The sequence below is a fragment of the Salarias fasciatus genome, chromosome 3, assembly GCF_902148845.1.
Source record: "Salarias fasciatus chromosome 3, fSalaFa1.1, whole genome shotgun sequence".
Taxonomy (NCBI): Eukaryota; Metazoa; Chordata; class Actinopteri; order Blenniiformes; family Blenniidae; genus Salarias; species Salarias fasciatus.
Window position 1 is genome coordinate 10,927,059 of NC_043747.1, and position 21,012 is coordinate 10,948,070.

Below are 21,012 nucleotides of genomic sequence, written 5' to 3' on the forward strand. Positions count from 1 at the left end.
ACGCGGGTTCAGGCAGTGATAAAGTTGTTTACAAATTGTTTACAGTTGTTTTCAAATCCACATTTTATTTTTTAACCATACAACATTACACAATTGATGAATTTCAAACACATTTTTGTTCAGGGGCCACATGCAGCCCATTTTCATCTTCAGTGGGCCAGACCACTTTTTTTTAATGATCCCTTCGGTGAAAGGTTAAAAAAAAAAAAAAATCTCCTAAAACTTCTTGTCTCATCTTCTGTTGTGTTGTGTCGACTCCTCTTCAGAATTGTGTTCTTTTGAAAAAAGCTGAACATTTTCTTTAAAAGTTTTACAATTGAAGACTCTCACGAACCCGTTTTGGCCAACGGGCCTTATGTTTGACATCCCTGATCTGTACAAACACCTTGACTGAACCTTCTTGCAGTTATTTTACTTCTCTTAGAAAAAAAGTGTCCTTTAAAAATGTGAACCTATAGGTTTTTCTATGCAAACAGTGAAACAATAAATATTTAACATAAAAGGAAATAAAAACACATACATACATTAACAAAATGCAAAGATGTGTTAAAAGTCAAGTCAGTTTTCTTTATCACTGCGCTGTGCCTGTTGCCATGAGGTGCAGCTGTGTTTGTCATTCCGAATTTGAACAATTCTCAGTATTTATTTCATTGTTTGATAAATGAAAAGACAGAATTTCTATAAATGGGTCTGAAATCCCCTTCCTAGAACAACCGACACGTGTCCCTGTCATATCATTGGTGTATCCTTCAAAATAAATTGCTCTTGGCACACATATGGTGACCCCCTCCCACATCCATCATGGTTGTAAACTCTTAACAGGGAGTAAAGGGATTCTTACTTTGTCAGTGTTCTGTCAACATGTCAAAAGATAAAACTAAAAACAGACAAAACATAAAAAACCACCGAGGTTTAAAACTCAATTGCACCTATAACTCAACAAAGCATTCTTTAACATATTAAATAAACATAATTCACTTCAGTTTTATATTTTAATTTAAAATTACACCACTTTCATGAAAAAATAAAATAAAATTAAAATAATCTTAATATGTCTGTAATATTTACTGAAGTCAAATAAATAGATTTTTGTTTTTTGACTCCTGAAATGACTTACTGGTATAATTTTTCAAAACTATGTAAATTATATTTATTTTCTTCAGGATGATTATTATCATATATATAATAATAATTATTATTGTAATATATATAATCATAGCATAAAGGAAGCAGCTGGTCTTTCTTTAAGGTTTTGTGACTGTTTTTCCTCTTATCAGGAAAGTTTGATCAGCTCTGTGAACTTAGTCTGTAGCAAACCACGAAGCTTTGAAGGCAGTACTTTAATGTAAAATCTCAAACACCTGCAAAGTTGAAAACATCTCAAATCTGTCCCCCATGAGGAAATACCACTTCAACACAAAAAAAGAGTTAAAATCTGGAGATTTATCGTAAAACAATGGTGATTCCTAACGAATACGAGATGAGCTCGTTAGGATGAAACTTCCCAGACAGCACCAGACTGAAATTCAATAATCATGCTTGAGTTTATGTCTCCGGGTTCACATCAGTGATGATGAGGGGCTTCGTGTTCTTCCCGTCATCGCAAACCCCGGGGCTGAAGAACGGGAAGATCCTCTCGGAAAACAGGCACTCGGTGAAGGTGTACATGTGAGATCTGGCCTCCATGTCGAAGAAGGAGGCCACCCCTGCCTCGTAGTCCACAAACACTCCCACCGTCTGCGGCTTCTGCTTCAGCGGGAGAAGGACTGAGGGGGAGTCCAGAGCTCGGTACTCGTTGCCGTTCCTCAAACGCACCGTCCAGAAGCCGTTCTCTGGCTTCGAAGTGATCATGCCCTTCCTGTTGATCGACTCCTTCACCACACCCAAATCCCAGAAGGTCTTTTCTCCTACTGTCACCTGAGTGGCGAACAGAGAGTGAAAATTAATGACAAAATTACCGAAACTGGCTCTACCTCATATGGCTTATACGATTTAAAGTTATTCACCTGGAAGTAGATCCTCCCAGACTGGAAGCCCTTCTTGCCGATCACGCAGATGACGGGGTCGAAGCGTTGAGGGATGTCAGGGACGACGTGCAGCAGCTCGCCGCGGCCCGCCCGCTTCCCGTCCGCCGACAGGACAATGTTTGGGTGTGCAGTGTCAGGGTCTAACACCACGTCAACTGGGAGATAAAGTCAAAAAAGAGTTCTTTAATGGAATCACAAACTACATAAAATAACTCCCAGGCTTTAAACATGCCTTATTTATATGGTATCTTCCATATTAGCAACAGCAGCTGAGCACGATTTAGCAGTTTTTAGAAAATAGGAACCGTGAAAGTGAATTTAATCTGATGAACAAGACAACAGCTGAAGACATACCTGCATACTTCTGCATTCTCTTCATTTCTGCCAAACAAAAGAGAAGTTGAGTTAGTGTTGACAAGAGTCTTAAAACATGAAGCAGCACAAACATATCAGAATTCACTGCATATTAAAATCATGTCTCTAGAAGTCCCATTTCCTTTCACATTGCCCCTTATCCATGTCCAATCTGCCACCATGTGGCCGTCACACTGGTGTATCATATTGTCACATGTCGCTTCGTAATATCGCGATGTAGCGGTCCTGTTCAAATCTGGATGAAATGACAATTTCTTCTGCTGCAGCTCTACAAGGTTGCCATCTTTTTTTGGAATCAAATTACCTGAATTAACTCCTTCACAATCTGTCAACTAGTTTGTTTGTTGTGCCGGCATGGTTGGTGAGTAGCTGTAATTGGTAGCTGTGCGGCGCAGTGACTCAGCCGTCACGGAACTGATGACGCTGTCCAGAAATCACGGTGCGTCAGCCATCTGCGATCTGGTCTCACTGCACCGCACAGGTTTCAAACCACAAAAACAGATGTGATTGGCTGAACTCGCAGAGTTTACAGCTGCTCCTGGGTTTTATTGAACCTCTACAAATGAATTCCAATCATGCTGTCGAGCTGTTGGCATGTTTATTCAATCATATAACTTTTATGATATTAAGCATATGGAAGCGTAATAGGTGCTGGCACTTCCATTTGTTCAGGATTCTGCTCTCAGTGACAGCTGCAGTACTACCGTGTCATCTGTGGTGACCAGCAAAACCAGCAGCTTTGCATCACTCTGTGTGTGTCCAGTCATCGTAATAATTATAATAACAACAGGCACTGCACCACTTCATGCTCACCTTCTTTCTTCAGACTGTCCAGCTCTTTCTTCAGGGTGGTGTCCAGTTTTGACAGAGCCGTCCTCACTGTCCCCACACAGAGTTCAGGGTGCACGCCGATCTCCGACCACTCTCTGGTGACTGGAGGTGATGTGACTGAGTTGAAGCTCTGTGGAAGGGAAACACAACACATCAGTTCAGGTGTAAAACCATCAAAAGGTCGTCTTCATTTTGCCGTGTTGAATGCTGACTTGTAGAAGGTGCAGGTGGTCCTCAGTGTTCCCCAGCTTCTCCAGCTCAGCGTTTCTCCTCTGCAGCTCAGTGATTTCTTGCTGCAGCTCTCTGATGAGCTCCTCCGCCCTCCTCTCAGCCGCCCTCTGCTTCTCCTTGATCTCCACCTTGACTTCTTTTTGCCTCTCCTCAATGGAGCGAATCAGAGAGGCGAACAGGTGGTCGCTCTCCGTCAGCTCCTTGTCTGCACTCACCTGGACAATCATCGTCATTTTTAAGACAGCTGAAGTCGACATCGCAGCTCCAGCAAAAAACTGGATTTCAACTGCTTTTAATCTCACAATGAGCTCTCTTATTCTTCAGCAGAACATTTGTTACTGGGACATTAATATGAAATATAAGATTGCGTTCAGTTTGCCAGCTCTGCTTTATATAATCCAATCTAACTGCAAGACGGAAATGAACATTTCCTCCTTACTGTGCTGAGCTTCAGGCAGTTTCCAATCTCCTCCACTTTCTTCAGCCTCTCCTGGATCATCTGTTGAAAGTCTGCCTCTGTCTTTTTCATCTGGACCTGAAAAATCACACAGTAATATGAAGGACCAGAAAACTCTTGGTTTGTACAGTATGAGTATCGAAGAGACAAAATGATTAATTTTCAGTTCCAAGGCTTTCAGTTTGAATGAGAGCGAACGTGTCCACCAGCTTCATTCGATCAATGCTGCATGCTGGAGTAGCACTCCCTCCTAACATTGAGAATGAGATAGGTTCAAATGGCGGCCAGACCTCGGCCAAACCTGTAGGTTCGCTCGCTCTCTCTCTGTGTCTCTGTGTGTTCTCTGCATCCAGATTTGTTTTGGATCACTTTTAAAGAGACCAGGTTCAATTTTCATTATCTGGGTGTAGCTGAAAGAATATAAGCCCAGGTATATTTGAAAGTGTCCTGTGATTTAATTCGGCTTTCAGAGTCCGCTCTGGATTAAAGAGCATTTTTTATTCTTGTATTGAAAAGTGTTTTCTACAGTGTGCCTAGAGGGGCCAATGTGGAAAACGCAGCAGCAAATGTAACAACACAACAGCAAAAAGTCACAACACAACGGCTAAAAGTCACAATGGAAATGCATAGAAGTCAGAGAACAAGCTGTGTTTCCAGGGGACTTTATTTTGTGACGGAACCAAATTCGGAACCAAGCATATGAACCAAATGACTGACAGCCATTGACGGGGTAGCACATATGTCACGTTATGCCAAATTCAACACGGTGACCAACGTTGCTGATTTCTGAAAACACATTAATCACAGTCATCAAGTTGAATTTTTTTACTTACGTTTCATTAAACTCTCCCTCAATCAAAATAGTCCCGCTTTGTTTCCAGGGGACAATATTTTCTGATGGAAAGTCCGTCACAAAGTATCGTCCCCCGGAAATAAGGTGTTTCCAATCAGCGCTCACTTCCGTCGACGGATTTTACTAATCTGTTGTGACTTTTTGCTGTTGTATTTCATTACAGTTTTTCTCCAGAGCCACTGTAGTTTGACTGTATTTTTTATTTTTTATTTGAGAAAATCACTTTTCCATTGCTTTTTGTCTCACGTGTTAAAGGATGAAGGGGAAAGGTATTTGCATCCTTTTCTCAGTAAGTACGAAAGGCTAATTTAATCATTGTGCCAAATTCCATGAATTCATATTTATGTACAATTCAAACGAATGCATTTCGTCAAAACAACCCCCACGAATGTGTCTAGTTTCAATGGAAACTGACGATTTGATTTAAAATGATCAATTTTGAATAATTGTTTCATCTATTATAATACAAACGATGAGATACCTTTCTTTCTTTGCTCTCCTCCTCTATCCTGACAGCCTGGTGGCCTTTGTGCTCGGTCTCGGTGCAGAACTGACAAATGCACTTCTGCTCGTTCCTGCAGAACATCTCCAGCAGCCTCTCGTGCCTCTTGCACATCCGCTCCTGCAGATTCGTCACCGGGTCGATCAGCTTGTGCATCTTCAGGGTGGCGACCCCCTGGTGGGGCTCCAGGTGGGCTTCGCAGTACGACGTCAGACACACCAGGCAGGACTTCAGGGCCCTGACCTGCAGGGACGTGGCGGCGCAGACGTCGCACGCCACCTCGCCCGGCTTGGCCGCGCAGAGAGGGGAGGCAGACGAGCAGCCTATCATCTGCCTGAAGGTATCTGCCAGCTCTTTGAAAGCAACATTGATGCTGATTTCAGGCCGGGTGAGGAAGGACTTGTTGCAGGTGGGGCACTGGTAGACGTTGCTGCTGTCCCACACGCTTTGGATGCAGGCCTGGCAGAAGTTGTGTCCGCAGGGGGTCGTCACCGGATCGGTGAAAACCTCCTGACAGATGGTGCATTGGAACTGCTTTTCTGACAGCCTGTTCCCAGTGGAGGCCATTATCTGCCGCAGAAATATAAACACAGATAAGGAAGTCAGATGAAGGAGATATCTTACCCAAAGCAAAAGTCACAGTTATATACAAGTTATATACAAGAGTTTAACATAAACTAGATTATACCCTTGACTGTTCAACAATAGATTTAACTTTTCGTAGCTTCTGCTTGTGTTCACCAGGTGCAAATGTAGGAAAGTATGAGCTACTTGAAATTCAGGAATCACACGCCCAACGCTTTGACTGACTCTCTCATGTGTTAGTCATTGTTTTCTCTTCTTACACACACACACACACACACACTAGACACACCCGCTCTTTTCAGGGATTATCACAGTAACAGCGGTGGATGAACACCACCAATCCAGACTCTCCAAGTGTAATATTAAAGACAACAGAGAAATCCTCCCTCAATTTACAGCTGCTGCACTCAGAGTGCAGCAGTCGTGATTTATAAATCAAAGTAGAGATTTGTGAGAACAAATCAACACACACAAAAGTTAAATAAATGAAAACCAAGCGATAAAACGTTGAAGATTGTAGTTAATCTAGGTTCTTTTGTCCTCAGAGGTTTCATGTACTTTGAAATCAGTTAGTTTAACCATGCTAATCTCATTAATGCTACAAAGTTAGTCTCACCTTACACGCTTCAAGTTATTGCCATGCAATCAGTTAAATACTCACAATTTGCATTTATTTGCATTTAAAGTTAGACAAATCTATCACATATTTAATACTCAATCTCAACAGATGTTGTTTAGAGCATAGGAAGAGGATATTCAGGAGACATCTTTATTTATCTCTGTATTTTTAAGTTTTTTAGTTACATGTCAGTTTCCATGTATCTTGAATGACGGCATAGTTTCCTGGCTTCTTTGAGAAACATCAAAATACTACAGAAATGTATTTAATTCACCTTAAAGATAACTTTTCTTTAATTTGCACAAACATCTACACTAAAGTGTCTGTATAAATCAATATGTGCCAAGTATTCTTTTTTAATAAGGGCAGTAATTTTATATTGTCATGCTAAGACATATTCATATGGCATATTTACTTCCAGGTGCAGCCTTATTATATGCATGCAGATTGCATTGAATTCAATTTCTCATGAAATGATTAGACAAGCTGAAGCTGGAGTTGAAGATCACAGTGTTCACAAGCCAGTGTAGGCTGCTCTGATTCAGCTGTTGAGGCCTTTTAACAAGCACAGAGTCATTCATCAGCAGCAAACCAAGCAGCATGTGCTGTTTTTACTGTGTGACCTGTCACTTTATGCAGCTTGAAGCAAACTCAATCAGCAGCGACTGTCAGAAGAGGTTAAGCAACATTTAAATCAGGTTTCACAGGGTAACAGGATTTAGCCACACTGCAGTTTGAATGTGAGCGCAAACATTAAAAAAATGCTTGTTTTAACAAAGGAAACACTTAAACATGAATTTCTTTATTTCCACAAGACGATCGTAAAGATTTGATACGTCTTCACAGTCTGTGAAATAAATGAGAAGCGTTTAACATTCTTAAAGCTGCTTAAGAAAAAGGCTCCAGTCATATTTCTAACATTTATTCTAAGTATTTTTCCACAATGTTACACAAATCATTTTACAACACAGCAGGTCATATGCTCCCAACTGCCTTATCTCCACCGAGCAGCTGCTGTTGAGATGTTTGTGTCAGAGCTATTTGAACTGTTAAAAATCCCTTTGGCTTCCTCTGTCAGTTCATTTCACAACCCTCCAGATTCCTCGCTCCTACCTGTCAGGGCTGAAGCTGAGCGGTCACTCTTGCGTCCTCGCCGGCGTCGGTGCAGGCGACTCCCGCTCTATATGAATGAAGCGCCTCACAGGAACAAGTGAGAAGCAGGAAAACGTCAACAGTTATTCATCACCCGGGCCCTCCCTCCGCTGCGCCGGTCCCTCTCTTCACTTGACTAATCCTACAATAGCTGCATTCACAGCACAACCTCACTATTACGGCCTCAGCGCTGACGAGCTGGAATCAGACAGCTCCAACTATGAGTGCACGAGCGTGCGCATATGTGATCATGGGAATACTTAATAGCAGCTCTCTCTCACATGAGGGAGGAAAGAGTGTGTTTGCCACATTGGGTGTGGTGGTGCGAGTCCAATGGTTAACATTTTCCAGTTGTGACACACCTGAGGTGCACGCAGGCCACACGGAAGAATGCTGCACCGCTGTGCACGGTTAAAGGAGGCTGAGCGCTTCCTCATTTTACGCCTGCACAGAGGCCAAGAGGAAGGACACGTCGGGGCACGGCGGAGGCTTAGCATAAGCGTTTTAATGGAGCGACCACGCTTTGTGTTTTTGTCAGATAATGTCTGGAACCGAACCAGTGATCCTGAAGTTCGAAGCTCATTTTCAGATTACGGGTCATGTGACAGGTGTGTGACCTGGCCGCTCACCAGCACTGGAGCTGTTTGCGCCAAACTCCCCCACAAATTTAAAATGCTTTTGTCACACTTGAACATGAAGTTTGGCCTGGGGCAAAAGTCAGGTGTAGTGTTCAGGTCAAAAAGGGCAATGGCTGGATTCTAGTGAAAAGTGGTGGATTTGCATTCACGTTAAACCTGCACGCTGAAAAGGAGAAGTGATGGGCTTTTGTCAACAGCAGTCTGAAGGGAAAATACAGATATAATTTCAGCAGATTTGTTGTATGAAGCTCAAACTGCTGTGTGTTACTGCAAATTGGATGCAGCAAATACAGACAATGTGAACTGCAACATGGGCAACACAACTTTGTGGCAAAATTTTGTGTGCAAAATTGAACTTGTTTCTCTTAAAAATGTCAGCTTTTTGTTCTCCAAATTTTGTCTCTAATATACACGGGAACCTTTTTTTCTTTTTTTTGATAATATAATAGTATCCCTTTGCACAAAAAATAAAAAATAAAAATTAAACACTATGTGTTCTCCTCATTTGTAGTCATCATGCTGTAATATCAGCCAGTGTGGGCCCGATACTGCAATTATTCAACAGTAAAAAGTTCAATATTATGTGCACAGCATTACTAAGTTTTTTTTTTTACATTTGTGTTTTTTTAGAGAAACAAACAGTCATCTCATGTTAGTTTTCTACTTGGAAACTTTACATCTGCTTTACATACAGGATCTGAATACACATCTGACCCAGCTCGATAACGCCGCACAGTTAGGTAGAGGAAAACATGACGTTCCCGTTTCAAGGTTTGAGAATATACAGACAGCAATTGTTTGATACACGTCTTTTGCATGTGACAGAAAATAAGATATAAATAATAGAGACACACAAAAATAAACTGGGGTTCTTCTTGAGGTGAGGTGAAAGTGCGAACCACTACACCACCTCTAAAATCTGTAATTTCCTTTCATGCTATTTTGTTATTTTCATTTTCGGGCCAGACTTGGTTTTCTTGCATGTTAGGGTCTCGGGAGCATTGACGTCAGCTGATTTTTTGGGGTGTTTTGCATATCGGGCACATTAAAAGTGAGGAGAAAACAAGGCACGAAGGAGAAGAGGGTGAAGGAGAGAAAGACACAGAACTGCAGCAAAAAAGTGAAGGAGTTTGGAGATGCCACCTCATCCAGGTAAGAATTATCAGGAAAACTATTTCTGATCAGTTGATAACCTGCAGTGGGCGTCAAAAGGGACTGATGAATGCTTGTTCTTCACAGATATCAGATGGACTCTCCTGTGTTTTGTCCTTGTGTCAGGTCAGTCTGCCGCTGTTTCTTTTAACTGCCGAGATGTGATGAGTTCACTTTTGCCTTTTTTTAGGAATAAAATTGGTGCTAATGAAAGAAAAGGGAAGGGTCTCTCATCTGTCCATCTCAAGAAGCTGGACTAACATATGGTTCATTTGTCATCTGTAGCCAGCAAACGGACGTTGAAGTCAAACTTGATCAATCAGTCAAACTTTATTGATAAGGCACTTTTCATATTAAAAAAAACGACAAAGCGCATTACAGTAATAATGACGAAAAACAGTTTATAAAAAAAAAAATCACGTATAATTACACCTTCACCATAATCACGTGGACACACACAAACACACACAAATATGTACTCTCACGTTTGCCACTTAAGTAGAGAGACATGGCACGGTACTGAGCAACATGGGAAACACCAACAGTGGGGCTCACACTGGGAGAAGTCATGGGCCAGGATAGCTGTGGCACCCCCACAACAAAAGGTAGAGCTCCCCCAGCCAGCCAGGATGGGAGCGTCATCTATAATCTAGCCATGAAAGACTTTGAGTTTTGTGAAGTTTGCATGATGCTTCAACCTCTTCATTGAATTTGATGATATTTAGTGCAGGTTTTTGAATTTGTTCCAAGACCTAATGGCTGCTGTTGTATTTAAAATTTGGATATTCAGCAGGGAATAACACCATCACAGTAGTTTTTCTGAATGACATCATCAGAATTTATTTTCTTACAATAAACACATTAATTGTTTTACATGAGTTAAAAAATAATGCAGATGTGTGTAATATGTTGAAAAAGAAAAAGTTCAAACCAAGCCAAGACATTCATGCCAGCCTCTGAAAATGCAACTTTTATGATGGTTAATGATGGTTTCCCATGAATAGTAATATAATAGTAATAGTAATAGTAACATCTCTCTCCATGCAGAGATCTGCTCATGTCTCCATCATTACTACTTCATTGAGGAGGAAAAGACTTGGTTGGAAGCCAAGAAGCACTGTGAGCAGAACGACGCTGTCCTGGCCACCGTGAACAACCAGCAAAATGTGACGCAGCTGCTTGAAACTGTTGGCGACGGCTTTGAGGGAAATGTGTGGATTGGCCTAAATGTTACATTTACGGAGTGGAGGTGGTCTCTGAATAATGGAAGTGCAACCTTCACACACTGGGGAACAGGAGAACCAAATAACTACAATGGTCCTGAGTTATGTGTGTCTACTTACCATGGTTTGTGGAATGATTACCCATGCAGCATAAAGAATTTCTTTCTCTGCTACGACAATTCAAACAAAATAGGTGCGTAAAGTGTTTTCCTTATTTTCTACACTAATGATATTAAGCAAATTAGAAGACAATGTTAAATATTTGTGGCATTTGACCTCTGTCTGATAAATCTGGTTCTTTCAGGTGGAACAAACATTTCACCTGACAGATATTTGTATGTGTCAGAGTCACTGTCATGGCACGAGGCTCAGGCGTACTGCAGGAAGCACCACACAGACTTGGCCAGTATTCAGAGTGAAGAAGAGTATGAAGTGGTTAAAAATAAGGTTCCTTCAGGACATGTGCTTGCAATCGGCCTGCACAGAGAACTCTCGGACAACTGGTCAGATGGCGTGCAACGCAAATTCAGAAACTGGCTACCAGGACATCCTTCACTTAAATCTGGGAGCTGTGTCACGACCTTGATCAACCGGGAAAATCCTGGAAAGTGGATTGAAAACTCCTGCAACAAAAAATTCCCCTTCATCTGCAGGAAGGGTGAGTAGTTTTGAACTGGTTACTTTGCACAAACTCTTCAGATCTGATGGTGATATATTGTCTGTATCTCCTGCAGATGAAAAGCAGGTGCGACTTCACCTCAAGCTTCAGCTCAAGTCCACGGCTGACCTGAATGATCCTGCTGTGAAGGACGGCCTTCTGCGTCTGGTAAATGTGTGACCAAAGCAGCCTTGTAATATGAAATGGAGCAAATATATAATGAGAAACAATTTCTGTTCCGAAGAAGTAAATCATTTTTTGTAAAGAGCTAACTCACTACTCACTGCACATATTTTTTGTATCATTCCATTGTGAATAATCTTTTCTCTGAATGGATTATCTCTGGTTCTTTCCATTAGGGGTTATATAAGTAAAAAGACGCAGCAAAATGTTCAAGATCATGTTAAATCAAGTTGTCACACTTTGTTTTTCAGATGGAGGAGAAACTGAATTTAAACTTAAACACCACAGGCATCAAAATCGCCTGGATGAAAAAGCATGATCATGAAATTTCCCACAAAGAAGAGAAAACTGACAAAAACTCCGGAGGCTCTGAAAGGACGTGCAATAAACAACCCAACAAATGGAAGGGAGGATAAATGTGCTCATTATAACCAGATTATATTGGATATGGAGCCGTTATATATCACCACCTGTGTGCTGTAAATGTAGAATATATCATAGTTTTACTTTGCTTTTTTTTTCTTTGTTCTGGTGTAAATTTATAGCCATACTCCAGTCTCATCACTGAGATCAGCCAATCAGATGGTTCTTGAAGTTCTTAGATCCAGACTCAGTAATAGATGACTGTGCTTTTTCCGTGGCTGCATCCAGACTGTGGAACTGTGTGTTCTTGTGACACCATGATATCTGGGATTGTTTCAATCTGATACACTTTTACTCTGTAGTGTTTCTCTGTATATTTATTCTCAGATTATATTCTGCTTTTCTCTTTCTACCTATTTGAACTGTGAAGCATTTTGGTCATTCATAGGACAGTTTGGAAACTTTTCTCCGTCCATGATGTCAGCCGGTAATAAAAATGTAAACACATGCAAAAAACTGTCTCGTGCAGACTGTATGTTAAACATTTTCATCCTCGCTTGAGTGCATAAACCCATAAAGTCAAATGAGAGATGATCCAAGCAAATGTTCCTTAATGTGACGCTGCATGATTCTGTAAAGTCATCAGGTTTTGCTCCAATTCAAGCACAGAATAACCTTTATACCCATAACTTCATGTATTTGTTGTGTTTTTTGTCATCCTGAAGTGGTGCTGCATGAGTTATCGATAGCTCCACTGGAGGGCAGTAAAGTCTAGAAAGATCAGACAGTTTTCTGTGAAGGGCCACAAGACATAATTCATGCTGGCCCTCTCACATGCATATATTTTCTCTCACACACATAAATTGTGTTTTTACACACATACATTCTTCTTAGTATCCAAACATCTGAATCATGTTAAGATTAACATAATGAACGACAATTTTTTTTCACCCTACTCTATTTTTTTTTTTTTTTTTTTTTTTACATTTTATAATATTTCAGTTAGTTTATGTACAGTTTTGCTGTCTACCTCCCATGGATAGTAATTCACAGGCAATAACTGCCCTCCTAAAAACAATATTTGGATCATTTATCTCAAGAAAATCAAAGCAGTCACAGGGTCAACATACAATCTCCACAGGATGGCACTATCAACAGGCTGGAAACCTCAAACTGCAGTGAGGTAACAATACTAACCACTGCACACCCTGCCACCCCAAATCAGAAAGAAAATTGAAAAACAAAAAGCTAACTTTGAAGGTTGTGATTGTAAAATCATCTCTCTCCACGCAGAGATCTGCTCATGTCTCCATCATTACTACTTCATTGAGGAGGAAAAGACTTGGTTGGAAGCCAAGAGGCACTGTGAGCAGAACGACTCTGTCCTGGCCACCGTGAACAACCAGCAAAATGTGGTGCAGCTGCTTGAAACTGTTGGCGATGGCTTTGAGGGAAATGTGTGGATTGGCCTAAATGTTACATTTACGGAGTGGAGGTGGTCTCTGAATAATGGAAGTGCAACCTTCACACACTGGGAAGAAGAACAACCACAAAACTTAACTCATGAGTTATGTGTGCATACTCTCAATGGCTTCTGGCAGGATTACACATGTAGCAAAAGGTTTTCCTTTCTCTGTTACAATGATTCAAAAATAATTGGTACGTAAAGTGTTTTGCTTATTTTCAACACCAGTAAAATCAAGCAAATTAGAAGACAATGTTAAATATTTGCTGCATTTGACGTCTGTCTGATAAATCTGGTTCTTTCAGGTGGAACAAACATTTCACCTGACAGATATTTCTATGTGAGAAAGTCACTGTCGTGGCACGAGGCTCAGGCGTACTGCAGGAAGCACCACACGGACTTGGCCAGTGTTCAGAGCGAAGAAGAGTATGAAGTGGTTAAAAATAAGGTTCCTTCAGAAGATTTAGTTGCAATCGGCCTGCACAGAGACCTCTCAGACAACTGGTCAGATGGCGTGCAACGCAAATTCAGAAACTGGCTACCAGGACATCCTTCAGTTCCATCTGGGAGCTGTGTCACGACCTTGATCAACCTGAAAAATCCGGGAAAGTGGATTGAAAACTCCTGCGGCGAAAACTTCCCCTTCATCTGCAGGAAGGGTGAGTAGCTTTGAACTGGTTACTTTGCACAAACTCTTCAGATCTGATGGTGATATATTGTCTGTATCTCCTGCAGATGAAACGCAGGTGCGACTTCGCCTCAAGCTTCACCTCAAGTCCACGGCTGACCTGAATGATCCTGCTGTGAAGGACGGCCTTCTGCGTCTGGTAAATGTGTGACCAAAACAGCCTTGTAATATGAAATGGAGCAAAAACACAATGAGAACCAATTTCTTTTAGTAAGAAGTAAATCATGTTTTGTAAAGAGCTAACTCACTACTCACTGTTTTTGTGTCATTCCATTGTGAATAATCCTTTCTCTGAATGGATTATCTGTGGTTCCATCCACAAAGAGACACACTCTAAAAAGAAATGTCTAGACTCAAAAGAAAAAAATCAACGCAACAGTTTGCATTAGTCTTTTTAAGTTATGGCAACCTCAGAAATTACATTGAATCAACAAACTATATTGCTTTGAGTGAATTCATTTTTTGTCTTCAGTCAAAGATCATGTTAAGTACTGCTTACTTAATAAATGCAAGATTGTTAAGTTCATAACTCAAATAAGTTGGCTGCCCACTTTTAAGTTGTTAAAATGGCCAGTTTCTGTTGAAGCTTGATGTTGTGAGCATTTGGGAATACATTGCTGTCATGGGCACTATAGATCGATTCTGCACAGGCAGTGTTGGGCTATTAATAAGCCCAGAGGCAATTGGGAACTGCTCTGTTGAACTCTGCAAGTTCTTGTGTAGTAGCAGGGACAGATTAAATGCTCAGTACTTCTCATTCCAGATTTGACACAAAAAGTAATTAAACTATTTAGATTAAATGAACAAGAACACAACCAAACACAACTACCAATAACACTATTAACATCAGAACATCGAAATAAATAATGAAATCAATGTTTAAATCTTGAATATCTCATCCCAAACTCCCATGATGCATTGCGGCACTACCATCATCATTGTTAAATTCTTCAAAGAGCCTGTTTCCTTTATGCTGTGACCAACGCTTACCATGCCGATGTGTCCTGACCCTACTAAAAATGAATTTTAGTCACCATGAAATATTGCTTTTATCAAGGTTTTTCATCCTGCTAACCCACTCTCGAACTGGTCCAGGCATGTTGTGTGGTGAGAGGGAACTTAAAATTTTGAAGTCAACGTTGACAAAATCAAATTATCAAGCCAAGTTTGTTCAGTTATAACAACTTGAATTTTGTTTTAAACCCATGAACAATGAATTTTGAGTTCAAACTGCAAGCAAAATTAAGTTAATGTAATTAAGAACATAACAACTTTTTCATAACTTGGAAAAAAATAGGTTTGGAACTTAGAAAGTTTATCAAAATCAACTAATTACAATTTTTTACTTGGATCCATGTATTAAATCAAGTGGTGTTAGAAGCTCCTCTGAATTACTTTTTAGAGTGCAGAAATCAGTAAAAAGAGGCAGCAAAATGTTCAAGATCATGTTAAATCAAGTTGTCTCACTTTGTTTTTCAGATGGAGGAGAAACTGAATTTAAACTTAAACACCACAGGCATCAAAATCGCCTGGATGAAGAAGCATGGCCATGAAATTTCCCACAAAGAAGAGAAAACTGATGAAAACCACGGAGGCTCTGAAGGGACGTGCAATAAACAACCCAACAAATGGAAGGGAGGATAAATGTGATCATTATGACCACATTATATTGAATAAGAAGCCGGTTATGTATCACCACCTGTGCTGTAAATGTAGAATATATCACAATGGGTAAATGTATAGTCATAATCCGGCTTCACTCCAGTTTCATCGCAGACATCAGCCAATCAGATGGTTCTTGAAGTTCTTAGATCTAGACTCAGTAATTGATGACTGTGCTTTTTCCGTGGCTGCATCCTGACTGTGGAACTGTGTGCTCTTGTTCTTGTCCTGTGTACATGATATGTAGGATTGTTCAGTCTAACACACTTTTACTCTGTATATTTATTCACAAATTGTGTTGTGTTTTTCTCTTTCCACCTATTTGAACTGTGAAGCACTCTGGTCATTCATGGGACAGTTTGGAAACTTTTTTCCCTCCATGATGTCAGGAGGTAATAAAAATGTAAACACATGCAAAAAACTGTCTCGTGCAGACTGTATGTTAAACATTTTCATCCTCGCTTGAGTGCATCAACCCATAAAGTCAAATGAGAGATGATCCAAGCAAATGTTCCTTAATGTGACGCTGCACGATTCTGTAAAGTCATCAAGTTTTGCTCCAATTCAAGCACAGAATAACCTTTATACCCATAACTTCATGTATTTATTCTGCTTTTTGTCATCCTGAAGTGGTGCTGCATGAGTTATTGATAGCTCCACTGGAGGGCAGTAAAGTCTAGAAAGACCAGACATGTTTCTGTGAAGGGCCACAAGACATAATTCATTCTGGCCCTCTCACATGCATATATTTTCTCTCTCACACACATATATTGTCTTTTTACACACATAAAGTCTTCTTGTGCACATATACATATATTGTCAGTCTTACATATATTCTATTTCACAAACACATATTTTCATTTTCACGCACACATACTTTATCCTCTCACATGCATGCATTCTATTAAATAAATACGTATATATGCATAAGTACAAAGGAAATATATGCACGTAAGAGAAGTACGTATGTAAGAGAATATATGTGTGCGCCGAAAGTATCGTGTAAAAGCAGTTCCTCATGTGCTGATTGGCTGAGAAGCTCAAGCATGTGGGGCCTGTTCTGATCACTCAGCATGGAAGGTGTAGTGGAGCCTGAGTGCTGCTGCAAGCCATTGGGGGATTAAGAAATATTTTATCATCCCCACAAATGCGTCCAGATCCGTGTCCTCGTCGCTTGAGCGGCAGGTGACAGGTTCATCTGCACCAAACTGGACTCACGGCATGGTGGAAATTGAGAAACTCTTCAGATCTGCCAACTTCCAAGTGGCTTCAGCAGGACAAGCAGCTAACGCGAATACGACACAAGGCCCAACTGGAGGATTAGGACAGTGCTTTTCAACCACTGCCATCATATAAAGGGTGAATTATGCTATCTGTATGGAAATGCCGTCTTATGACATTAAATTAAAAAAAAAAAAAAATTCTGTGAACTTGATGCTAACATCAATGGAAAAATCCATTGACATGCTAACAGTTAGCACAACAGTCGCGGAACTTTCTGGAACAAATTAAACTGAACATTTGTCTTAGTCAATGCAAAGCACAAACTAATTATTTCAAGAATAATAGGTATATATTATCCTCACTCATGAAAGCATGAACAGTGATACAGTGATGAAAAACTGTAAATTCTGGATGAATTTGTGATTTGCGTTTTGAACCTCTCGGGCTTCCATAGCTATTTGCTGTGTGTTTTGTCAGAATGCTTGATTATTCGTCCATGTTTTTCTGAGTGAGGAATATATATGCCAGTTATTAAAAAAAAAGGTATATATATATATATATATATATATATATATATATATATATATATATTTATTTATTTATTTATTAGTGCTGTCAGTTTTAATCGCATCGATCGCAATTAATCGTGATTAATTCATGGAGAACTGTCAACAATTAACTTTTTTAAAGTTGAGATTAATAAATAAATAAGTCCCATAAATCAGTCCCAATGTCAGGAAAAAGACTATTATCCTCTAGTTCTTTTCTTTGACCCAATTGGCAGACCTCAATGGATTAATCGCGATTAAAACTGACAGCACTAATATGTGTGTATATATATATATACACACACACACACACACACATATATGTATATATATATATATATATATATATATATATATATATATATATATATATATATATATATATATATATATATATACACTGCACTATGAAATATTAATGCAAAATTACGAGATTGAGTTGTTTATGCGAAGATTGCTAAGACGGAACTACTTACTAAACATGGCGTCTGGGTGTAGTGATTTCAAAAGAAAAAGTAGTTCCCAGTATTTGCTTCAGTGTCGTAGCCACAATATTATTTGTTGGTGTTCCACAGGAATTGCGCTAAATGGGCCAATTTGCCAAAATGTTGAAGTATCCCTTTTACAATCCAAAACATGATGCGAGATACTGCGATTATTCAGCAGCACAATGTTTAGTATTATTTAGCAGGATTTGCAGGATGTCAGCTGATATTTTACAGTGTTTTGCATATCGGGCACATTAAAAGCAAGGAGGGAAACAAGACGCAAAGGAGAAGAGGGTGAAGGAGAGAAAGACACACAGCTGCAGCGATAAAGGGAAGGATTTTGGAGATGCCACCTCATCCAGGTAAGAATTATCAGGAAAACTATTTCTGATCAGTTGATAACCTACAGTGGCCGTCAAAAGGGACTGATGAATGCTTGTTCTCCACAGATGTCAGATGGACTCTCCTGTATTTTGTCCTTTTGTCAGGTCAGTCTGCCAGTGTTTGTTTTAACAATAAAGATGTGATAAGTTCACTTTTGCCTTTTTTTTAGGAATAAAATTGGTGCCAATTAAACAGAAGTAAGGGCCTCATTCATCTGTCCAGCTCAAGAAGCTGCACTAAAATATGGTTCATTTGTTATCTATCGCCAGCAAACTGATGTTTAAGTCATGAAAGAGTTTGATTTTGTGAAGTTCGCATGATGGTTCAACCACTTCATTCCATTTGATGATATTCAGTGCAGGTTTTTTCATTTGTTCCAACACCTAATGGCTGCTGTTGTGTTTGTGTTGGATATTCAGCAGGGAATAACATCATCACAATAGTTTTTCTTTCGATAAACATTTTATTAATTGTTTTATATTTGTAAAAACAAAACGCAGATTTGTAAAATACTGATAAAGGAAAATCGCATTAAGTAGCTCATTATTTGAAACCAAGCCAAGACATTCATGCCAGTTTCTGAAAATGCAACTTTTATGATGGTTAATGATGGTTTCCCATGAATTCAGAGGCAATAACTGCCCTCCTAAAAAAATATTTGGATCATTTATGTCAAGAAAATCTATGCAGTCACAGGGTCAACACGCAACCTCCACACAGGATGGCACTATCAACAGGCTGTCCAACTCAAACTAGGGACTTTCCTACAGTGAGGTGACAATACTAACCACTGCACACCCTGCCACCCCAAATCAGAAAGAAAATTAAAAAAAAAAAAAAAAAAAAAAAAAAAAAAAAAAATGCTGACCTTGAAGGTTGTGATTGTAAAATCATCTCTCTCCTTCCAGAGATCTGCTCATGTCTCCATCATTACTACTTCATTGAGGAGGAAAAGACTTGGTTGGAAGCCAAGAGGCACTGTGAGCAGAACGACTCTGTCCTGGCCACCGTGAACAACCAGCAAAATGTGGTGCAGCTGCTTGCAGCTGTTGCCAATGGCTTTAAGGGAAATGTGTGGATTGGCCTACATATTGAATTAACAGAGTGGAGGTGGTCTCTGAATAATGGAAGTGCAACCTTTACACGCTGGAAAGCAGGACAACAATATACCAGAAGAAGTGGTCCTGAGTTATGTGTGTATACTCAAAATGGTTTGTGGTATGATTACATATGCAGCTCAAAGCATTTCTTTCTCTGCTACAATGATTCAAACAAAATTGGTATGTAAAATGTTTTTTTTTTCTACATTAATAAAATCAAGCAAATTAGAAGACAATGTTAAATGTTTGTGGCATTTGACGTCTGTCTGATAAATCTGGTTCTTTCAGGTGGAACAAACATTTCACCTGACAGATATTTCTATGTGAGAAAGTCACTGTCGTGGCACGAGGCTCAGGCGTACTGCAGGAAGCACCACACGGACTTGGCCAGTGTTCAGAGCGAAGAAGAGTATGAAGTGGTTAAAACTAAAGTGCCTTTAGAGGATAGGGTTGCAATCGGCCTGCACAGAGAACTCTGGGAGAATTGGTCAGATGGCGTTCAACGCGAATTCAGAAACTGGCTACCAGAAAATTTTTCAGTTACATCTGGGAGCTGTGTCACGAGTTTGACCAGCCAGGAAATTCCTGGAAAGTGGATTGAAAACTCCTGCAACGAAAACTTCCCCTTCATCTGCAGGAAGGGTGAGTAGTTTTGAACTGGTTACTTTGCACAAACTCTTCAGATCTGATGGTGAAATATTGTCTGTATCTCCTGCAGATGAAAAGCAGGTGCGACTTCGCCTCAAGCTTCACCTCAAGTCCACGGCTGACCTGAATGATCCTGCTGTGAAGGACGGCCTTCTGCGTCTGGTAAATGTGTGACCAAAGCAGCCTTGTAATATGAAATGGAGCAAAAACACAATGAGAACCAATTTCTTTTAGTAAGACGTAAATCATTTTTTGTAAAGAGCTAACTCACTACTCACTTTTTTTGTGTCATTCCATTGTGAATAATCTTTTCTCTGAATGGATTATCTCTGGTTCTATCCACAAAGAGACAGAAATCAGTAAAAAGACGCAGCAAAATGTTCAAGATCATGTTAAATCAAGTTGTCTCACTTTGTATTTCAGATGGAGGAGAAGCTGAATTTAAACTTTAACACCACAGGCATCAAAATCGCCTGGATGAAAAAGCATGATCATGAAATTTCCCACAAAGAAGAGAAAACTGACAAAAACCACGGAGGCTCTGAAGGGACGTGCAACAAACAACCCAACAAATGGAAGGGAGGATAAATGTGATCATTATAACCACATTATATTGGATATGGAGCCGGTTATACATCACCACCTGTGTGCTGTAAATGTAGAATATATCACATTTTTACTTTGTTTTTTTATTCTGGGGTAAATTTATAGCCGTACTCCAGTTTCATCGCAGAGATCAGCCAATCAGATCTTGAAGTTCTTAGATCCAGAGTCAGTAATAGATGACTGTGCTTTTTCTGTGGCTGCATCCAGACTGTGGAACTGTGTGTTCTTGTGACACCATGATATCCAGGATTGTTTCAGTCTGATACACTTTTACTCTGTAGTGTTTCTCTGTATATTTATTCACAGATTATGTTCTGCTTTTCTCTTTCTACCTATTTGAACTGTGAAGC

General features: G+C 39.9%; 2 protein-coding genes and 2 long non-coding RNA genes across 8 annotated transcripts; 3 read left to right on the forward strand and 1 right to left on the reverse strand.

Moving 5' to 3' along the window:
- Positions 1 to 74: 74 nt before the first annotated feature.
- Positions 75 to 7,664, reverse strand: LOC115383839 (E3 ubiquitin-protein ligase TRIM39-like). Its single transcript, XM_030086033.1, has 8 exons — positions 7,594 to 7,664; positions 5,256 to 5,846; positions 3,904 to 3,999; positions 3,446 to 3,679; positions 3,216 to 3,363; positions 2,382 to 2,408; positions 2,007 to 2,182; positions 75 to 1,917 (listed from the first exon to the last, which is right to left on the reverse strand). Exons 2-8 carry the CDS (start codon positions 5,841 to 5,843, stop codon positions 1,546 to 1,548), a joined length of 1,641 nt encoding a protein of 546 aa, XP_029941893.1. The 5' UTR covers positions 5,844 to 5,846; positions 7,594 to 7,664; the 3' UTR covers positions 75 to 1,545.
- Positions 7,665 to 9,139: 1,475 nt separating this feature from the next.
- On the forward strand, positions 9,140 to 20,747 carry LOC115386291 (macrophage mannose receptor 1-like). 5 transcript variants are annotated; one of them, XM_030088549.1, is made up of 6 exons: positions 9,140 to 9,422; positions 9,510 to 9,548; positions 10,470 to 10,838; positions 13,620 to 13,973; positions 14,050 to 14,141; positions 15,482 to 16,033. In XM_030088549.1, the coding sequence occupies exons 1-6, from the start codon at positions 9,407 to 9,409 to the stop codon at positions 15,644 to 15,646; spliced, it is 1,035 nt and encodes a 344-aa protein (XP_029944409.1). In that variant the 5' UTR covers positions 9,140 to 9,406; the 3' UTR covers positions 15,647 to 16,033. The 5 variants fall into 5 exon arrangements, with proteins under 5 accessions (XP_029944409.1, XP_029944411.1, XP_029944408.1 ...); XM_030088551.1 differs by lacking the exons at positions 14,050 to 14,141; positions 15,482 to 16,033 and adding exons at positions 20,127 to 20,218; positions 20,480 to 20,747 and having other exon boundaries at positions 9,141 to 9,422; XM_030088548.1 differs by lacking the exon at positions 13,620 to 13,973 and adding an exon at positions 10,950 to 11,303 and having other exon boundaries at positions 9,158 to 9,422; positions 15,482 to 15,681.
- On the forward strand, positions 16,571 to 19,930 carry LOC115386292 (uncharacterized). The gene is made up of 4 exons (XR_003931283.1): positions 16,571 to 16,580; positions 17,953 to 17,954; positions 19,488 to 19,588; positions 19,697 to 19,930. It is a non-coding gene; the product is annotated as an uncharacterized LOC115386292 (long non-coding RNA).
- LOC115386293 (uncharacterized) lies at positions 18,068 to 19,471 on the forward strand. Its single transcript, XR_003931284.1, has 3 exons — positions 18,068 to 18,286; positions 18,374 to 18,412; positions 19,217 to 19,471. It is a non-coding gene; the product is annotated as an uncharacterized LOC115386293 (long non-coding RNA).
- Positions 20,748 to 21,012: the final 265 nt, after the last annotated feature.